This window comes from Triturus cristatus, chromosome 3_2 (genome assembly GCF_964204655.1).
Source record: "Triturus cristatus chromosome 3_2, aTriCri1.1, whole genome shotgun sequence".
Lineage (NCBI taxonomy): Eukaryota > Metazoa > Chordata > Amphibia > Caudata > Salamandridae > Triturus > Triturus cristatus.
The window spans coordinates 854,079,314-854,096,569 of NC_140584.1; the positions used below are offsets into that span (position 1 = coordinate 854,079,314).

The 17,256-nt window shown below is 45.5% G+C and overlaps 1 protein-coding gene and 4 non-coding genes across 6 annotated transcripts; all 5 read left to right on the forward strand.

Moving 5' to 3' along the window:
• The first annotated feature begins 694 nt into the window (after positions 1-694).
• Positions 695-15,078, forward strand: RPL23A (ribosomal protein L23a). 2 transcript variants are annotated; one of them, XM_085649137.1, is made up of 5 exons: positions 695-851; positions 1,943-2,123; positions 2,564-2,740; positions 3,704-3,773; positions 15,015-15,078. In XM_085649137.1, the coding sequence occupies exons 1-5, from the start codon at positions 827-829 to the stop codon at positions 15,027-15,029; spliced, it is 468 nt and encodes a 155-aa protein (XP_085505263.1). In that variant the 5' UTR covers positions 695-826; the 3' UTR covers positions 15,030-15,078. The 2 variants fall into 2 exon arrangements, with proteins under 2 accessions (XP_085505263.1, XP_085505262.1); XM_085649136.1 differs by lacking the exon at positions 15,015-15,078 and adding an exon at positions 7,955-8,065.
• On the forward strand, positions 1,429-1,603 carry LOC146858306 (small Cajal body-specific RNA 16). The gene has a single exon (XR_014980377.1).
• LOC146858307 (small nucleolar RNA Z17) lies at positions 2,305-2,375 on the forward strand. The gene has a single exon (XR_014980344.1). It is a non-coding gene; the product is annotated as a small nucleolar RNA Z17 (small nucleolar RNA).
• Positions 3,571-3,636, forward strand: LOC146858308 (small nucleolar RNA SNORD42). The gene has a single exon (XR_014980290.1). It is a non-coding gene; the product is annotated as a small nucleolar RNA SNORD42 (small nucleolar RNA).
• On the forward strand, positions 3,912-3,977 carry LOC146858309 (small nucleolar RNA SNORD42). Its single transcript, XR_014980292.1, has one exon. It is a non-coding gene; the product is annotated as a small nucleolar RNA SNORD42 (small nucleolar RNA).
• Positions 15,079-17,256: the final 2,178 nt, after the last annotated feature.

Genomic DNA, 17,256 nt, shown 5'->3' on the forward strand with positions numbered 1-17,256 from the left:
TGACCTCACATTTTTGTGCGGTGATGCGGACCACTGCACAAAAATGCGTTAGTATCACGCCTGACGCGTGGTACTTGGCAGGGCTGCGTGTCCTTAATAGAATTGAAAATTCAAGAAAAAAGTAAGAAACAAGAAAAAAATGCATTAGCAGGCATGTTAACTGGCTGGGAAGCAAGCAACAGAAAAAGAGGTTTACAAAATGAAGGTGTAGGTTCTTAACTGTGATTGAAGCATATGAACTACTTATGGACTAGAGGTTCATGGGATGTGTAGTTTATTCTATTGCTGTGATTGGCTGCCGTTCCTTTTATACAGTAGTATTTTAAGCATAATTTGTGTCTCCGTTCCTGACAGAATTATTTACTGATGCCATCTATTTTTTTTAACTCTATATGTTTATTCTATCGCTTGGCTCGTACATGACATGTTACGGCTTGACACGTAACACAGAACATTCCGCACTCCCCAAATTTACTATATTCTCCTCCTCGTACATCGTAGAAAAGCGGTTAGACTTTTTCTGTGAATAATTGTGTCTAGTAGGAATTAAATAAAATGTCGTAAGTCAAACCCACCATAGCAACTTGGCAAGATTTCTAGTGTCTTTTATTCATTTTAATGACAAGGGTCGGCTGTATAGGTCTCCGGATATCCGCTTATGAAACGTTCGACAGCGTGCGTGTCAAGCCTCAACGAAAAATTACGTCAGGAATGTTAGTTGCGCTGCAACGTTTGCGATTGGATTAGTGATCTCGCGAGAGTTCTTTGCGTGAGTCCCTGTGATATTAGCTGGTAGACCCCGTACATCTCTCTTTTACCCCCCAACATGGCACCGAAGGCCAAGAAGGAAGGTAAGAGCTGGTGGCCCAGTGAGCAGGCCTTTGTTATATTTCTCTGGAAAAGAGTTCCCTGAAGGGATTATTTTGTGGAGAAACGTGATAATTGGCTATCAACCTCCGTGCCGGGTGGTGTAGGCAACGTACAGACTTTAATTGCAGTTAAGAGTTGGACCGCGTGTGTAGGGAGTACCGGAACGTGCCGCGCTTCCTGGACAGGCGCTTAGAAATTTTGAACGTTCCTACGCTGTTACGTTAGTGTATATTTTCATTTGTTTGGTGCGTTAGGAGGGAAGGAGTTAATTATCAGGGGTGTTTGCTAGTGCTTTATACCCGGGCAGTGAGGAGCTTCTTGCGAGCGCAGATGCGAAATATATTTGTAGTCTGTTGGATGGTTATATAGCACCCTTGGGGGAAGTTGTAAAGATTAAAAGTAATCGGTGTTACATAGCCCTGGGACGTGGCCGGCATAAATCCGTCATTTTTTTTTTTTTTCTGTTTTCATTTTATGATTAAACTTTGTGGCATCTGCTTTACTGTCTGTTCTTGCATGTGTGAGTGGATATTTCATTTCGCTCTGGTGATGGAGCAGATGGTCAAGGAGGATGGCTCTTGTGTGGCTGACCCCTGGGCTCAGTTCGATACCAAGGAAGCCAGTCCTGGACCTAGAGAAACCAAAGGGCCACCTCCTCAGAGGGGCTCGTGCAGTAACAGGTGTGAACATCTTAGCAGCAGTTTGGTGATCATGTATGATACTGCAAACACGCTTGGAGGTGAACTACGCGATGACTACAATTTGTATATATTGTCTGGTGTAGTACCTCAGCAGATGACCTGGAAAAAAGTACATATGTGTATGCTTTGGTTACAGGGGAGCAAGTGCTGCCCACCACCGTAGTGTGACTACGAGCCTTGCTTGCAATTCCAAAACGACAGTTTGCAAAGGGAATATTGTCGAAGTAACGTTAAACTAAATTGGTTCAGGCGGGTCTCAGAACTTTGCTGCATAGCCCGTTCGTCTTTACGAAATCTGTTCAACTTAATTGATATATCTGTTCTGTTTGCAACTTCATTTTTGTTTGCTTAACTGAGTGTCTTCTTCCTAGCTGTCCCTGTTAAAACCGAAGCAAAGTCCAAGGCTTTGAAAGCCAAAAAGGCTGTTCTTAAGGGGGTACACAGTCACAAAAAGAAGAAAATTAGGACAGCCCCCACTTTCAGGAGGCCGAGGACCTTGAGGTTACGGAGGCAACCGAAGTATCCCAGGAAGAGTGCTCCTCGTAGGAACAAGTATGTCGTCAACGATTTTGAGACTTTATGAATCTAATTTCTTTGTAGGACTACAGGAGTTAAACTGTTTTAAAATGAAAATCGTGCTCACAAGCCTGTCTTGTAAAGTGTTCGTTTAATACGTTGGTGCTCAACTCCCGTGAGTTTTCACATTGCCCCCTAGCCACATGGAATATTTTGGGTTGCAAATGATGTTTCATAGCGATCAAAGCCTGAACATTTATGATTACAGCTTTCTTTTACTGATGCACCCACCAAATGTCTCCCTATCGCCTACTAGAAGCCGCCTCGCTCAAAATGTTTCTCAGATCATGTGATTGGGTATAACTGGGGAGGTCAAATAACGTAAAATGTTTCTCAGATCATGTGATTGGGTATAACTGGGGAGGTCAAATAACTTACTGGAATATCTTTTCTCTTGCTCTTCCCTGTCATCCCAGACTTGACCATTATGCAATTATTAAGTTCCCGCTTACCACGGAGTCTGCCATGAAGAAGATTGAGGATAACAACACGCTGGTCTTCATTGTTGATGTTAAGGCTAACAAGCACCAGATCAAACAGGCTGTAAAGAAGCTTTATGATATTGATGTTGCCAAGGTCAACACACTGATCAGGTATGGTTTAGTTTAGCAACTATCTGACAACATTCTCATTTTCAGTGCTATTAAGAGCATTTATTTGGTGTTTTACTTGTTTTGTTTAGACTTTTGGGAAGAGCGCCTGGATAGTCTCCCTTGATGTACAGAGAGGGGTCGAACACAATTTATTTCATAATAGTGGTTCATAACCTACAAGGATCTGCTGCTCGTCGGTATGGGTTCCATGAACCTCTAACAATTTTCACTGGTTGCCATAAGCATTTCGACCTAATTTATTTCTCCCTCCTGTGAGGGTAATGATTGCATCAAGTAACACTACTTGAAGTCTTCTGTACTGTCTCCCTAGTGTATCCGATTTGTTAGTAAAATCAAAGTCCAAGTAATCCTAAGCTTTTTAAACATTCTTTTTACCAAAGCTGATGGCTAGATCAGGTGGGACTGTCTGCAGTCCCCGTTCGCATTCAAACACTCTAACCTGAACAGTCAGTTGCTGAAATCACTGAATTTCATGTATCCCGTTTAGTGCTTTGTTTATATCCAGCTCAGTTGCTCCCCATGTCTGCCAAGCTAGTGTCAATCCAGTTAACAGCACTTTCCCACCCCTTATGCAGAGTTCTGCCTTCACAAGATTACTTTTTTACTTTAAATCCTAAGAGCCACTGAGAAATTGATTGCTCTGACAAGGCCCCTGGAATCCACACGATCTTACGTTTGGGGAGCAAGACTTAATTTCTCTTCTGCGCATGAGACCTGTCCTGAGTTTCCAGTGTATGTATTTTAGAGTAAGGCTCCCGGAGTGCTGGTAGGCTAGTACCTTTGTGTTTTTTCTCCTGAACTGTTCAATCGTGCAAATGATGGAAAACTTAATTCATGTTGATAACGATGATGATTCAAAGGAACCACTGATGCACGCAAGAATGCTTTACTGAGAATATTATGACCAAGTGTCTGTAAATAACAGATCTTCCTTTATTTCAGGCCAGACGGTGAGAAGAAGGCATATGTGCGTCTAGCTCCAGACTATGATGCACTGGATGTAGCCAACAAAGTAAGTGTCCTTATAACTTGTGCAGTTGCAAGTTTTGTGTGTTGGTCTTGTGTTAATCTTCTAATAGATGTATGCAGAAGAAAGGGAGCTTGCTCTCCCAAAGAAAGCTGCGTGCTTTCTTTGTCCTGCTGCCTCCTTGTGCACATGATGGAAAGCTTGTTTTGACTGATAGCTGTGATGCAGTCAAAGGAACCACTGATGCACAATAGTTTTTCAGTATTACGTAGGATGTTCCATCTCCTTTTTCTACCACATAGGACTATCTGTGCCCTGGTAAGTTTTAGATAACTGCTTGCTTTAATTTTGTTAGTCGTATGGGTGAGTTAAACTGGAGACTGTAATCGGTTGCTCAGTGAACATGTTGTATGCGCTGATCATAAACCGAACTCCATGGTGCATTTGTTTTCTGCCAAATGGATCATTGTGTTTTCAGCATGTTGCTCTGTCAATCTAGCAGATGCTTTGGAATAAACCTTTTTCTTTAAAGGGGCCAGTGTTTCGAGTGCAGCAAATGGATTGGATTGTAATTGCTGTCATGTCGCCTGCATTGCAACAGGATAGTATTGTACTCCCAAAGCGACCCCCCCCCCCCCCCCATGGAGATGCTCAAGGATGCTCTGTAGTAGGTCTTTCAGCAGCTACGAACTGGGTGAAGAGTCCTGGCAACATATGTTGACTCCTCCCCCCCCCCCCCCCCCCCCCCCCCCCAAGTTATCAGTGCTGGTTGAAGTCCAGTTGCCTGGCTTTGTGTTTAAAGGCAGATCCTTTCCTTGGTGGTGACTGTCTTGTGGGTGACCCGGCTGCACTCTGACAAGTCTTTTGGGTCCATCAGACTTTGGAACTTTGAGCGTCTGCTCCTGGTCTTTGGTGCTGCTTGGCAGCGATGTGAAGATCTTAAGCATTCATCTTACCCCAGCAGGCTTCTATAGCTGTTGTGGCCTTGTACTGTGACCAGGTCAGCCAACTGACCCTTTGAGTCTCTTGCTTTGGCTGGACTCTAGTATTCTCTGAGCGGGGCACGGTCCCTTCCCCTTAGCCAGCCACCAGGTTCACCCCTTGTGAATTGCCTCTTTGCTGGGTGCGGGAGGGCAGTCCTTTGCCCAGTCACAATGTGGGTGCTCTATGCTAAGAAAATGCCCTCGGAAGGTTACAGTTGGTGTCTGGTTCGTTCTCTCCCTGATCACTACTTATGTCACGTAACTTCTGGCTATCCCAGAATGGACCATTCTGTCCACTTCCAACATGGCAGAGCCCCTCTTGGCATATTGAGCCCCCTAACACAAAACAGAATGTGGCTACCAGGGTGTCATGCCCTTGGAAAGCTGGTATGGCAACTGGTTTAGCATCGCCTGCTAGATTTCCAGTCTGCCTACCTGAGCTGGAGGCAGTCACAGGAATTGTGGCAAAGGAGAACCAAGTTATGCATCAGGGCAAGAAGTCGAATAATGCAGTATAACGTGGCACATTGTTCTAGCTTTACAAAATTATTGCCATTTTTCCAGATGACCTTAATTAGTACTAATATAACATCCAAATACCTTTGCAAAATTTTCCGGTGCGCAATAACTTTTTAAATCCGATTATGTGGTTGATGTTTGTGGCAAGTGCAGTAAATCCAGAATATGAAAATTGCTGTCTGCAGAATCATTATTCCAGTGTCCTGGACTATAGGGCAGCCTGTCTCCATGAGGTACCCATTTGCCCTTTACCTTGGAAGCTCTCCTTTAGGAGCAGAGAATACTGCTCCTGTTCATCCCGAGTGTAATTTGCTCATCACAGGCGGGCAGAAAACTGTTTCGGGAACAAACACATGGCCGGGCACAGGATATTTAGGGCAATGTATAAAGATTGCATGCACGCTGCAAGCTACTTTAATCTCGACTTGGGCTTAATGTCGCAAGTTGTTTCACTTTAGTAATCCCAGTTGGAAGCTAGGAGCGCTGCTGTGGAATCCTACAACGCTTTACTAGGGCTACTAGACTTTTCCACAATAAAAATGAAAATTGCAGGTTTTTACTGTTTGAGTACATGTTCCACTCTCTAATATACATACAGTTTAAGGTCGGGTCACATGCACTGTGGTCTAGTTCCCAAACCTTTGGGGATGCCCATACAAAGGCATTTCTTACTCTAAATCACAGGCCTCCTGAATTAGTTTTACTTAGCTCGATAAGACCATTTGTTCAAGGTACTTATAACAACCTGCCTCCTCGCAAGACTCTTGTGCGTAGTTACTCATGTGTAGGAAGGTGGATATCTGACTATGGTTACCCCCAAATTTTTGCCTAGTGTCTAGCTGGTTTTTCGACTTAGTTGGCCTGAGATCCTGCTATTCAGGATCTCAGCCTGGCTGTTCTCTCTTTAAAATGGACTCCATGTACCCTAGGTACATACCCAATTGGTTGGATCACCCTGTCAGCCCCTGTACCAGTGTACACTAGGTACCCAGGGCATTGGTGTACCCCTAGCCTGCCAGGGGCTGAGGCATGTATTATGCCACCCCAGGCTTGGCCTAACAATTTGACACAACTGGCTGATCACTCAGCTCGGGTAAGTTGGTGTAATCACCTCTTACTTAGGTGTAGTATACCTATACCTAACCTTAAATGGGACACCTGGTAACCTATAAGTCACTCCTATGGCAGGCCTTAACAATCCTGAAGGCAGAGTGCTTGGTTCCATGTGAGATGGTGCTCTGGCATGAGCTGAGCCTGTCTGCAGTGGTCGGAACAACTTCCTTCTACTGTTTCCAGATATCGTCATACCATATACTCTTAAGTGCATTATGAACCTCGCGGTTAAATGCTAACTTTGGTTTGGCTTTATCAAAACATGTCGAGTAAGGTGTCATACGAATTGGAATACTAACCCCTCGCCAATTCTGGCGACGGGGTTAGCATTCCACCCTTCTAGAGGGACACGACATGTACAGTACCTGAAACCCGGGTAAAATCAGACATAGCCTCAGCTCCACAAAATGGATGCTGCCACCACAGACACAAGTCTGCCCTCCTGCTGCTGGGAGTCCTTCCAGCTTGGGAGGTGTGGACAAAGGGTTTCCTGCCAGGGGAGGTGCATGCACCACCCCAGACAGGATTTTGTGTATTGGTCAGGTAGGGCTTGAAAGAAACCAGACATGCCTGTGGCTCACAAGGAGCCTCGGTGCATATGCCAGTTCAAACCGGTCCTGGGGCACACCAGTCCCGGGCCTGGGGCGAGCTGGACAAAGGATTGGGGGTGTAACCACCCCCCTTCCTGGTCCCACCCATAGGGAGGGACCTAGCAGGTAGTCCGGCCCCTAGAATCCGCTTAAAGGTAGGAGCTGTGTCCTAAGACTTCAGACATCCTGGAATCAACTTAACACTAAGAAGAAGACGGGAACTTCGACGCTCTGCTGCACAGAGGACTGAAGCCAATCTCCCCTGTGGTCAGGGAGTGACCACCTTGCTAACGCAAGCACCATCCAGCGAATCAACGTCTGCTTTGCCGCCGCCTCCCGCTGGAGCCCGAGCCCAGAGACTGACAAGACCTGGACCTCCAGACCTCTCACCGCCCGATCCACAGTCCCTGAAAAGAGGAGACCCGTGGAGGCACCGAGACACGTGGAGCCAGCCATCTTGGAACGACTACGACAAGCTGACAAGTGCAACAACCGAGGCTCCCTCCAAGTTGTGCTTTGGGATCTGAGAAGCCCAACACCCGAGCAGCATCTGCACCAAAGGTGAGCCCTCCAGCATCTCCACGATCTGCGTGGGGCCCTTCTGCATTTTGCCACTCGACGCGCCTAACCGGTTGCTGGCCCGCTGGCTAGTAGCCATCTTGGCGACGAACTCTACGAAATACACCGCTGGTCTGGTTGCTCCAGACTGGCCCTTGCTCCCCTCCAAAGGAGCAGTCCTTCTGACCTTGCTGGTCAGAATCATCAGCTTATTTCATCTCCTACAACAATTGCTTTTGCCAAGGCTTGTTTGCTTCGATCAAGTCGCCGACACCGCCGACAGCGAGAGCCTGCGTGGGACAGCTCGTGAACCGACTCCTGGGCGTCGTCGACCTCCAGGGACCACGTGGCTGCAGAGACAAGCTACACCTTTCTTCCTGTTTGCACCTGACATTGCCTGGTACCCACCTGGTGCCACGCTGGTCACTGGCTAGTGACTGAACACTGTCCCCTCTGCTTACAGGTCTTCAACATCTCCGATCCGCTCTTGGATCCACTGCATCTCTCCCGGACCGACCGCCTGCAGCATCTTTGTCTTCAGGCTCCACGGAACAGATAGAAGAAACCCGACGCACTTCGAGGCCTATGCACCCGCTTCCTGTGGGTGAGGTAAAGCTGGCACACCTGTGCCCAAGTGTAGTATTACATCTCTAGTGCCTGTGTTCCAAATCTTGAGTTCCTAGTCCATCCGGAAGATCCTCTTTGCAGTAACTTTGTACTTTTTACGCACCCATTGAAACCTATGGGAGCACGCGTGTGACTATTTGCTCTGCACACGCCACCCGTGGACCTCCTGGTCACTAACTGGCGTTAGCTCCTTGTAGGCCCAGCGATTCTAGAGGCCCTAGGCCTTTTCCCTTTCCTGTTCGTGGTACTTATACTAATATATGGTTCGAGCGGCCACCAGGGCCTATCCATATAAAGTGCAACTTCTGTGTATTCTACTGTAATCTTGTTTGACGATTTGTGCTCCTGTGCTCATAAAGAGACTAGGGGTTACTTTGAGAAATAAATACATATATATTTTGAATATATATCTGTGTGGTGTCCTTTCATTGGTATAAAAGGGGGTTACATTTGGTAAAACAGCTGGCTTAACACGAGTTTAGCCTCAAAGACTGCTTAGCCTACGCTACCACTTGGGCAGCTAGTCCGAAAAGGTTGACTTACAACCACACCATAAGGGTTGCTTGGCATGGTACAAGGTGATCACTTTAACTAGTGAGCATCCTATACCAGGCCAACTTCTCACATGTGGTCAAGAGTAGAAGCAGGAATGTCAACTCTATTGAGCATTAAATTTGGAGCACTATTAGGCACCTGTGACAGAACAATTCGAGATGGACCATAAGAATTATCTGCAGCAGAAAACTTTCTAATTTGAGAAGATTAGGTAGCCTAGTAATGAATCGGACTTACAGAGACTTTTAGTTCGTGGCCCGTGTGGAGGGCGGGAACTTGAAATATTTAACATCTATGTCAGAGGCACTAGGGGTGGTGTATCTACCCTCTCCCCGACTGGCATTGATGAGGAACTCGAACTGTGGTCCAGATTCCCTTGTTTTATTAGCGGGGGGATTTTAATTGCACATTCGAACCTCTTGCAGTGGACGATGTGCTGGGCCTCGACGACGATGCAAGGAGAGGCATCCCGCCGCTGTCAATTGCTCCAATCAAAAGATGGTCCCAAAATGCAATTGACCTCAATGCCCTGGTCTTAGAGCTACCAATGGCAGAACCAAGTCAGACCAAATGGGGGCACACACATTCAACAGAATAGGCCATTCCTCCAGGATAGACTACATTGTTGAATTTTCGTTTATAGTCTTTCTTGGTGGATATGGAGGTCCGTCCATCGACAGTGACCATAACCATTCTATCCTTATCTCTGTCCCCCTTGTGGAAGGGAAGCTCCCCTCTCAACTCCGCACTTGTGGAAATCATCACACGAAGTGTGTCCGTCTAACTGTGGCAGGCGCCTGAAATGGAAGAATTTTATTGGCAATGAGACCAAGATGCGGGAGGCACAATCTATAATGGCTAATACTTTACCTCGCCTAGACTCCCCCCTCTATCAGTGCGCCAGAGGTATCCGCAGTTTTTGTACAAATCACAAAGGCTATAGGTGAGTTATTCATAGCCAAGAAGGTGGGAAAGGGGGATAATACGGGAGTTGGCAGGAAGGGTCCAGCAGGGTGGTTCTCAGGTGCATGTCGTGTGGCCAAATGGGAACTACTAAAGGCAGTAAAAGCTAAGAATAGAGCCCTGGTATGTGCTGCCAGGGGCAATTACAGGAGGGCCTTAATAAAAGCAAAGGCAGATTGGGAAGACCAGTTCTGGTGTGATCTCAAAGCCGCAAGTTTAAGGAAGGATGCAAAGGGTTTTTGGGACTTATTGAGATCCAGGGAGAAACCAGTCGACACAATGATTACATGTAATGTCCCCGAGAGTGCGTGGGTTGACCATTTCTCCCAACTTTATTCAATGGCTCAGGAAGTGGGGGATAGCTTGAGTGTACGACACCCTTATGTATCTCCCCAGTCTAAGGACGAGCTTTTGTTTACATCTAAGGAAGTCGTTGGGGCGATAAATAGTTTGGTGCCCAATAAAGCAGCAGGTCTGGATGGCATTCCCGGAGACTTGTTACGCACCAATCCGGAAGATTGGGGAAAACTTATTTCTATCCTACTAAATTCCAGTTTTGAAGGAGCAATTTTCCCGACTTCATGGAAGGGTGCTGAGGTCGTCCCGATTTTTAAGAAAGGCTGTCGGAATGACCCAGCTAATTACCGCCCAATAAGTCTCCTAGACACTTCACAAAAGGTGGCTGGAAAGGTAGTCTTGACCAGGATACAGCAGTGGGTGGAGGAAAAGGGCATCCTTTCAGACTTTCAGGCTGGCTTTAGATCAGGCACGGGGACCATAGAGCAATCCTTTCGACTTATGATGCTTTATTGGAAGGTTGTTGTATTGGCCAAGGGCAGTCTGTATCTTGCTTTTATAGATTTGCGGACTGCCTTTGGCCTTGTTCCCCGCAGCCAACTCTAGAGTGCTTGACGAACAGGGTATTCCACCCCATTTGTTAAATCTGTTAATAAATCTCCACGTGGACTATTTTGCCCAGATCAGGTGGGGCAATCGGGGGCAAAAAACAGCATGCACCCTGTAAATAGAGGGGTACGCCAGGGATGTGGTGTTGCTCCCACCTTGTTCTCCTTGTATGTCAATGGAGTGGTGGAGCACCTGCTTAAACACCCTGCAGACGCACCATCCCTGGCCGGAAGAATACCTATCCTCCTATTTGCAGATGATACCCTCCTGATATCTAAAACTCCGGCAGGTTTGCAGAGCTTAATAGCAAACTTTAAGTCTTTCTGCGATACGAGAGGGCTAGTCATCAATACTGCGAAGACCAAGTATTTGGTCCTCAACCCCCCGAAAAAGTTGGCCAAACCACCGACTCTAGATCTTGTCGCCCTTGAGAGAGTCTCAGAGTTTGACTACCTCGGTATTCGACTCTGCGACTCCATGAGCTGGAATTGCCACCTCCAAAAGATGTTGTTGACCCACAAGAGGGTGGTGGGGGCCCTGCTCAAGGAACATCGTGCTTCAGCCTTGAAACCCATCGCTGCTGTTCTAGATATTTACGGGGCAAGGGCTGTTGGTGCTGCTCTATATGGGGCAGAACTTTGGGGGATTCACAAGGTGAACCTTCTTTCCCGCTCGGAAAACAAATTCCTTAAAGATTTAATGGGGGTCCCATATAGCACCCCAACCGTCTGGGTAGCTGCTACCAGAGGTAGCAATGCCAATCTGTGTAGGTCCTCCATGGATTTTCTCCTGATGAAGGAAGTGCATTTCTGTGAACCTTACTTGGACATTATTTCAAACCGTAAGGACAGGGCTTTATATTTCCAATTCAGAGTAGGCTTACTCCCCGTTGGTGAATTGACTTGCAGGTGGAAGGTTCCAATCCAGACAACTCCTTTTTGCGAAAAAAGGTCTGAGTCTGTCCCCCATTTTCTGTTTGAATGCCCGGCCTATGCAGCCCCCCGGTGTAGATGGCTCAAGCCTCTTTGCAGAGAACTTGGAACTAGACTCCACGTAGAGGCCATGCGAATACTAAATGATCCACGGCCTCTTTTTGCCTGTGGGTTAGCCAAGTTCCTAGGTTGGGCTTGGCGTATCAGATCAGCTAGGCTTTCATATCTTGTTTAATGTTTTTTTAATTCAGGTTTTTATTAATTTATTGGCACCAGTTGCTGTTTTGAAATGTTTGTTCACTTATTTATGCACTGGTTCCTTTTTACCATTTTATCATGTATTATTGCAATCCTGCTTTTTAAGATATAATTATATCGAAATAAAGCCTTCTTGACTGACTGTAATGAATCGCATGCATCCTCAATAGTTGGTAATGGGAGTTCTTCGATAAAGCAACACTGGATATGCGGGACCCAGATGGGTGATGTTTAAAAATACCTCAAAGGTATACCCTAATTAGTGTACACCGTGGGGCATGAGTCAAAACCAAATATATTGAGGGTTCTATTTGAAAGCTATTCAATTATACCCTCACTTTACTGCCAACATGTTTCGGGCGCCCTCACCAAGAGCCCTGGTCGGGTCTGGGGCCTTCTGGGCTGTCTTGTCCATGTCCCTGCCTGTTACTCATGCACTCACTCCATGCCAAATGTAAGGTCTAGTGCTCTCACCGGTCTCTCTACCTTTATTTCCTTAATCAGAGGATTTTCCTCAGTCGTTTCTTTGAGGGTCATGCAGTACATTCGTTGGAGCTGGCACCTCGGAACTTCATATGTCCTCTTGCTTGGTCTGCTGTAGAGAGCAGACGTAGTGGCAGGACTTGAGCAGTTCCGAGGTGCCAGCTTTGTCGAATTTCCTTATTCATTCCAAGACCACAACTCTGTCCAAGTCATCCCTTGTCCACTAGATAAGAGTTTCGAACATACCATTCTCAACCCCTTCCTGACCCGCCCCCTCTTTTTGCTCCTCCCCTTGACCCACCCCCCAGCCTCACCGAAAAATCAAGCTCGACCGACTTAAAGTACTGTGACGAAGACTCAGTCTCTAAAATCCTCTCTACCTTAAACCCGAATAACCACTTTAATGACCGCTACCATCCAACTGCCTCGCTGCTGCCACTCAATCCATTGATCCATTGTCCCTAGCTGGACTACAATAATCGACACCTCACTCCAGCATGGATAGGTTTCTGACTCAGTCCTCCACATTTTAAAAAACAATCGCTGGATCCAGCCTCCCCATACAATTTCAGACCTATCTCCAATATCCCTCTGTTAGCCAAAGTGTTAGAACTGTGTACAACAGCAAGTCAACACAACAGCTTCCACCTACTCTGACTTCCAATCTGTATTCAGACCGGGGCACAGCAGTGAACTACCATGCTCCACATCGTGGATGATGCCCTCCAAGCCCTAGACCAAGGCAAAAAAAACCTGCATTCTAATCCTCCTAGATCTATCCTCTGCCTTCGAGACGGTCAACCATGATACTACTCTTAACGCCTCCAACTCAGGATGGGTTTGAATGGCTGTTTTTAGAATGGTTTAGGGCCTTCCTCCGCAACCGATAAGATTCCTAATTAACGGCAACCTATCAGCTCCCACCCCAGTCACTGTTGTTGATCCCTCAAGGATCAACCCTGTCCCCCCACCCTCTTTAATCTTTACTTAGAGCTGCTTACTGAAGTACTTTGCACCGCTAACATCTCCTACCATATGTACGTGGACGACACCCAAATGCTACAACTTGCCCTAGTCCCACTGCTGGTTAATTTGTCTTAAGATTGATTTAGAATGCACGCAACATAGTTCCAGCTAAATAATTCAAGTAGCCCTTACTATTTCAGGGCATTGGAACTTTCCATGCTTTATTTAATAGAGTATTTATATGTTCCAGTACATGACAGTTTGCAACACAAATTATTGCTAGCGCTTTCCACACATCTGGTCTAGCTCACAGCCAGGATTGGTTATAGGTTTTTAATCCCTCTCGTCCCTGGTATTGCACCGGTGTTATGACCCTTTTGGAGACACCCTAGGCAAAATAGTTTGGAAAAGATCCATCTCATCTGCCCACGCGGTGTTACTTTGAAATCTGTCTCCAGTATTGAGCTGTATTCAGCTTAGTCAATATAAGCCTAATCGGAGGAATGCTCTCCTATTCCGTTTGGCCCAATGAAATCTGGTTTTCAGCTGCGTATTACCTTTGGATAATTGGACTTCTAAACGTGTGGAGCAGTTGCCCCTCTTCCGTGATCCATACTGGCAACAGCAGTTGTCTGCTGTAGTATATCTGTAAATATTAAAATGTTGCTGCCATCTTTTAGGGACCTAGGAGCTGATCACTAGTCATAGTCAATGTGACACAAGTCTGCTTCCCACGCCTACCCAAGGGCAAGAGATGTCTGGCATGTTGAAAATGTAAACTTTCTATAGTAAGTTTCTCACCATTACATGGTCCTTCCATGCTTTAGCGATGACCTTGGTCACATGGGGGTGGTGGTAGAAGAGGGTAAGTTTTCCCCCTACACAAATGCGGAAATGAGCTGTTGGCTAACTTTAGCAACTATTTGTTGTATTGCTTGGGATGAAGAGTCTGTTTCCAGACCTCCGTCAAAGTTTGAGTGCTTTTCACTGTAGGCATTCTGTATTGACAGAGTTCCAGTGGCGCAAATCCCTCTAGTCCTTCGACTTGAAGGGTGGTATTTTTTGTCCGTACTGGATTACTGACGGAGGAGCAATCTGTGTAAATTCATCACCCTCAACTTCCTTCTGAAAATATGCTGAACTCATTCAGAAGTGTTTTTACACGTTTCCCGAGGAGCTAGTGCACCTTATTTTGGTTGTCTGCATATAGCAGTGCTTTGTCCTCCAGTCCTGAAGACTTGAGCCCTAGCACAAATGACTGGGGTAATCATGACTAGTGTCTCGCCCAATGCTATTGGTTCCTAATGTAAGTAGCTGATGTTGTGACACACATGGGCTTTTGTGGCATAAAATCCACTTTGGTCTTGAATGACTGTCGTTGGCCAGTTTGCACGATCCTCTCAAGACTTTGATTGCAACATTGGTAAGCGAATGTATCTGTGTTGATCAGGTATTGGTGTGCTGGCTGTCTTTTGATAGAATAGCTGATTGCTTCCTGAGCACCTACATGTTCTGCACTTCAGAGGCTTTTCCTCAGTGACCCCTATGTAATTTCCTACATCGACTTTAAAATTGTTAATTTCATAACAAACCAGCATGCTGGGTATACAAAGTCGAGCTTTGACAAATCTGTACTTTTACATAGATGCCCAAGAAATGCAGTAATTGCCATCCTCAACTGCCCATTTTCAGTAATGAACCTGGCAACATTGAGCTGGTTTTATCTCTAAGAACGTAATATTTTAACGTAGCTTTGTCAGCGAGAGTAACGAATTTCTTTGCTATTGTCTAATGGTGTAATAAATGCTGATGCTGTTCTTTTGTTTGTTTCAGATTGGCATCATCTAAGCCTTCTCTGTAGACGCCGGTACAGTTCAGAATAAAATTTAAAAACTCATTTGTTTGATTCAATTTTTTGTGTCCGCCTGGATAATGGGCAAAGATGTTTAAGATGCGTGTGATGGTGCAATTTACACAGTTACTATTTATTTTTCGAGTGACCTTGCTCTGCTATTACTATAAGACTTGTTCCAAATGAAGTTTTATAGCCGTAGGAAGGGGTTTGGTTGGGAATAGTGAAGGCAGGTTGCAGGGAAGGGTTTAAAAAAGCTTGTTTGGGATATCTGAAGGGTAAGCTATCTATGCAAGGATGCAACAGTCTAGAAAGGGTTATTTTGTGATCATAGTAATGGTTTGGAGTTTAGGATCCATGATCCATGAAAGTGGAGGTAAACGATATATTGAGAGGTATAGGGTAACGCAGATCACCACATCAAGAGCACGAATTAACAAAGATTGTGGTTACACGAACAGCACATCTACATAATTGATTAACAATCACAAGTTACACGAGCCAACATTCGACACATGAAGCAAGCACGATATGGATGACTTAAGGGAATCCTCCCTTTTTATTTAGTTCCTCAGCTTCTGTGCACTTAAGTAGCCTTATCGAACCCTTAAAAATGGATCGGCGGGGTGCTGTATAGGATCGTCCGTTTATATTTGGTCCATTCATTGCCTCTGTATGAAGGGTCAACAGATGCCAATTATGCTCCCATAGGAGTTGGTATGTAGGGTCAGTTTGGTAAGGTCGCATGGTTGGTGCTTCAGGAGCAGCCTGTTCTGTTTACTAGTCTGTGGACATTACTTGCACAAGTTTATTCTGTAGAATAATGCATGTCCTGGACCTGCTGCGGGAGCTGTAGGAAGGGGAAAGCAAAGGATTCCACTGCCATAGGGAGGAATGCATCAAGGATTTTTCTTCCGACTTACCTGGGGTCTAGGTAGACTGCCCCTAATTCTTTCTTCTTGATCGTGCTGCTTGTAGTTTGCTGTAGGGAGAAAGTTTCCTTACATAGGAGTGTTTCTATTTTTGCAGCCTGGAGAAGTCAAACTTTTTATTGTCGGGTGACAGGTGCCATAGAAGCAACACTCTACTAACAAGGTCTTCGCGCTACTGGATGTCTGAAGCAGAAGAAAGGACCTTAATATGGGAATCGGTACACACAAACGCTCTTTCTTTCAGCCCCACCTTCAAGAGTTACCCCCCCCCTTCCCAAAAAAAAATCGAACATCCAAATTTATATTTGGAAGCCGTGAAATAAGCAGTCTAAAGATTGGCATTTCTACAAGATTTTTATTTTTTAGAAAGGGACAAGACTGTTTGCATGCCAATGAATATAAATTGAGACCTCTCCAATGCTATTGATACACGTAATTTAATCCCAAAAACGTGCCGTATGTGAGCAGTAATAGAGTACTTGCGGTGGATACTATTTGCAGACTTCTGAGTTTCAAAATATTCCCAGGTGTTAGAGGATCTGGAAAACGGCCACAGTTCCTCAATATCACCATGTGACCAATAGCTGTTCACCCCCTCCTGTCATTACATTGGACTACGTATGGTGCAGCTTATCATTCTAGCATGTGTTCCTGCTCCTTGTCGAAGCAATGTGTACCTGGAGCTCCTCCTAATTTTAGGAGTAAGTCTGTGGTGTTTGACAACGAATGGACCCCTACCCCGTACACAGTGATGCTGCCACCCCTTTGGAGGGGTAAGGTTAAAAAAAATAATTATGATGGAGCGAGAACCCTAAAGGTCCTCCCACAAGACTTTTTTTAAAGGGCTTTTTTTCATGGCTGTTTGGATTAAAGTTCTGCGCCTCCTTCTGAATCCAAATGAAACCTACTGGGGGTAATTTTACAGTAGTCCCTCGCGCCAGGTATCTCACTCTGCATATTGCAAAATGCATGTGCATTTAAGTAATATTCAGGCTCTTTTTGGAAATGGCAAGTGCAGCCTGTTCTTAAATGTTAGTTCTAGCAAATTTGGGATGTGGAGTCATGCATCACTTTACAATTCTTGTTTAGTGTCGCATCCATTCTGATAGCACCTATAGGGCAGTTTTTAAAAATAACAATTGGTGCCTTTTATTGATGCTTGGCATGCATATTCCTGAATTGGATAAATTAGGTTGGGATTTTCATGTTGCAGGCACTAGGCCTACCATTAGTGAGGTACCAATTTTATCAGGCAATGTGCAGGAATGATAGGAAGTTTGTGGCTCATGTA

Coding starts and splice junctions, on each gene's coding strand:
- RPL23A (XM_085649136.1), top strand. CDS start 827: ATGGCACCGAAGGCCAAGAAGGAAG. Junction 852..1,942: donor ACCGAAGGCCAAGAAGGAAG/GTAAGAGCTGGT, acceptor TCTTCTTCCTAG/CTGTCCCTGTTAAAACCGAA. Junction 3,774..7,954: donor CACTGGATGTAGCCAACAAA/GTAAGTGTCCTT, acceptor CTCTGCTTACAG/GTCTTCAACATCTCCGATCC.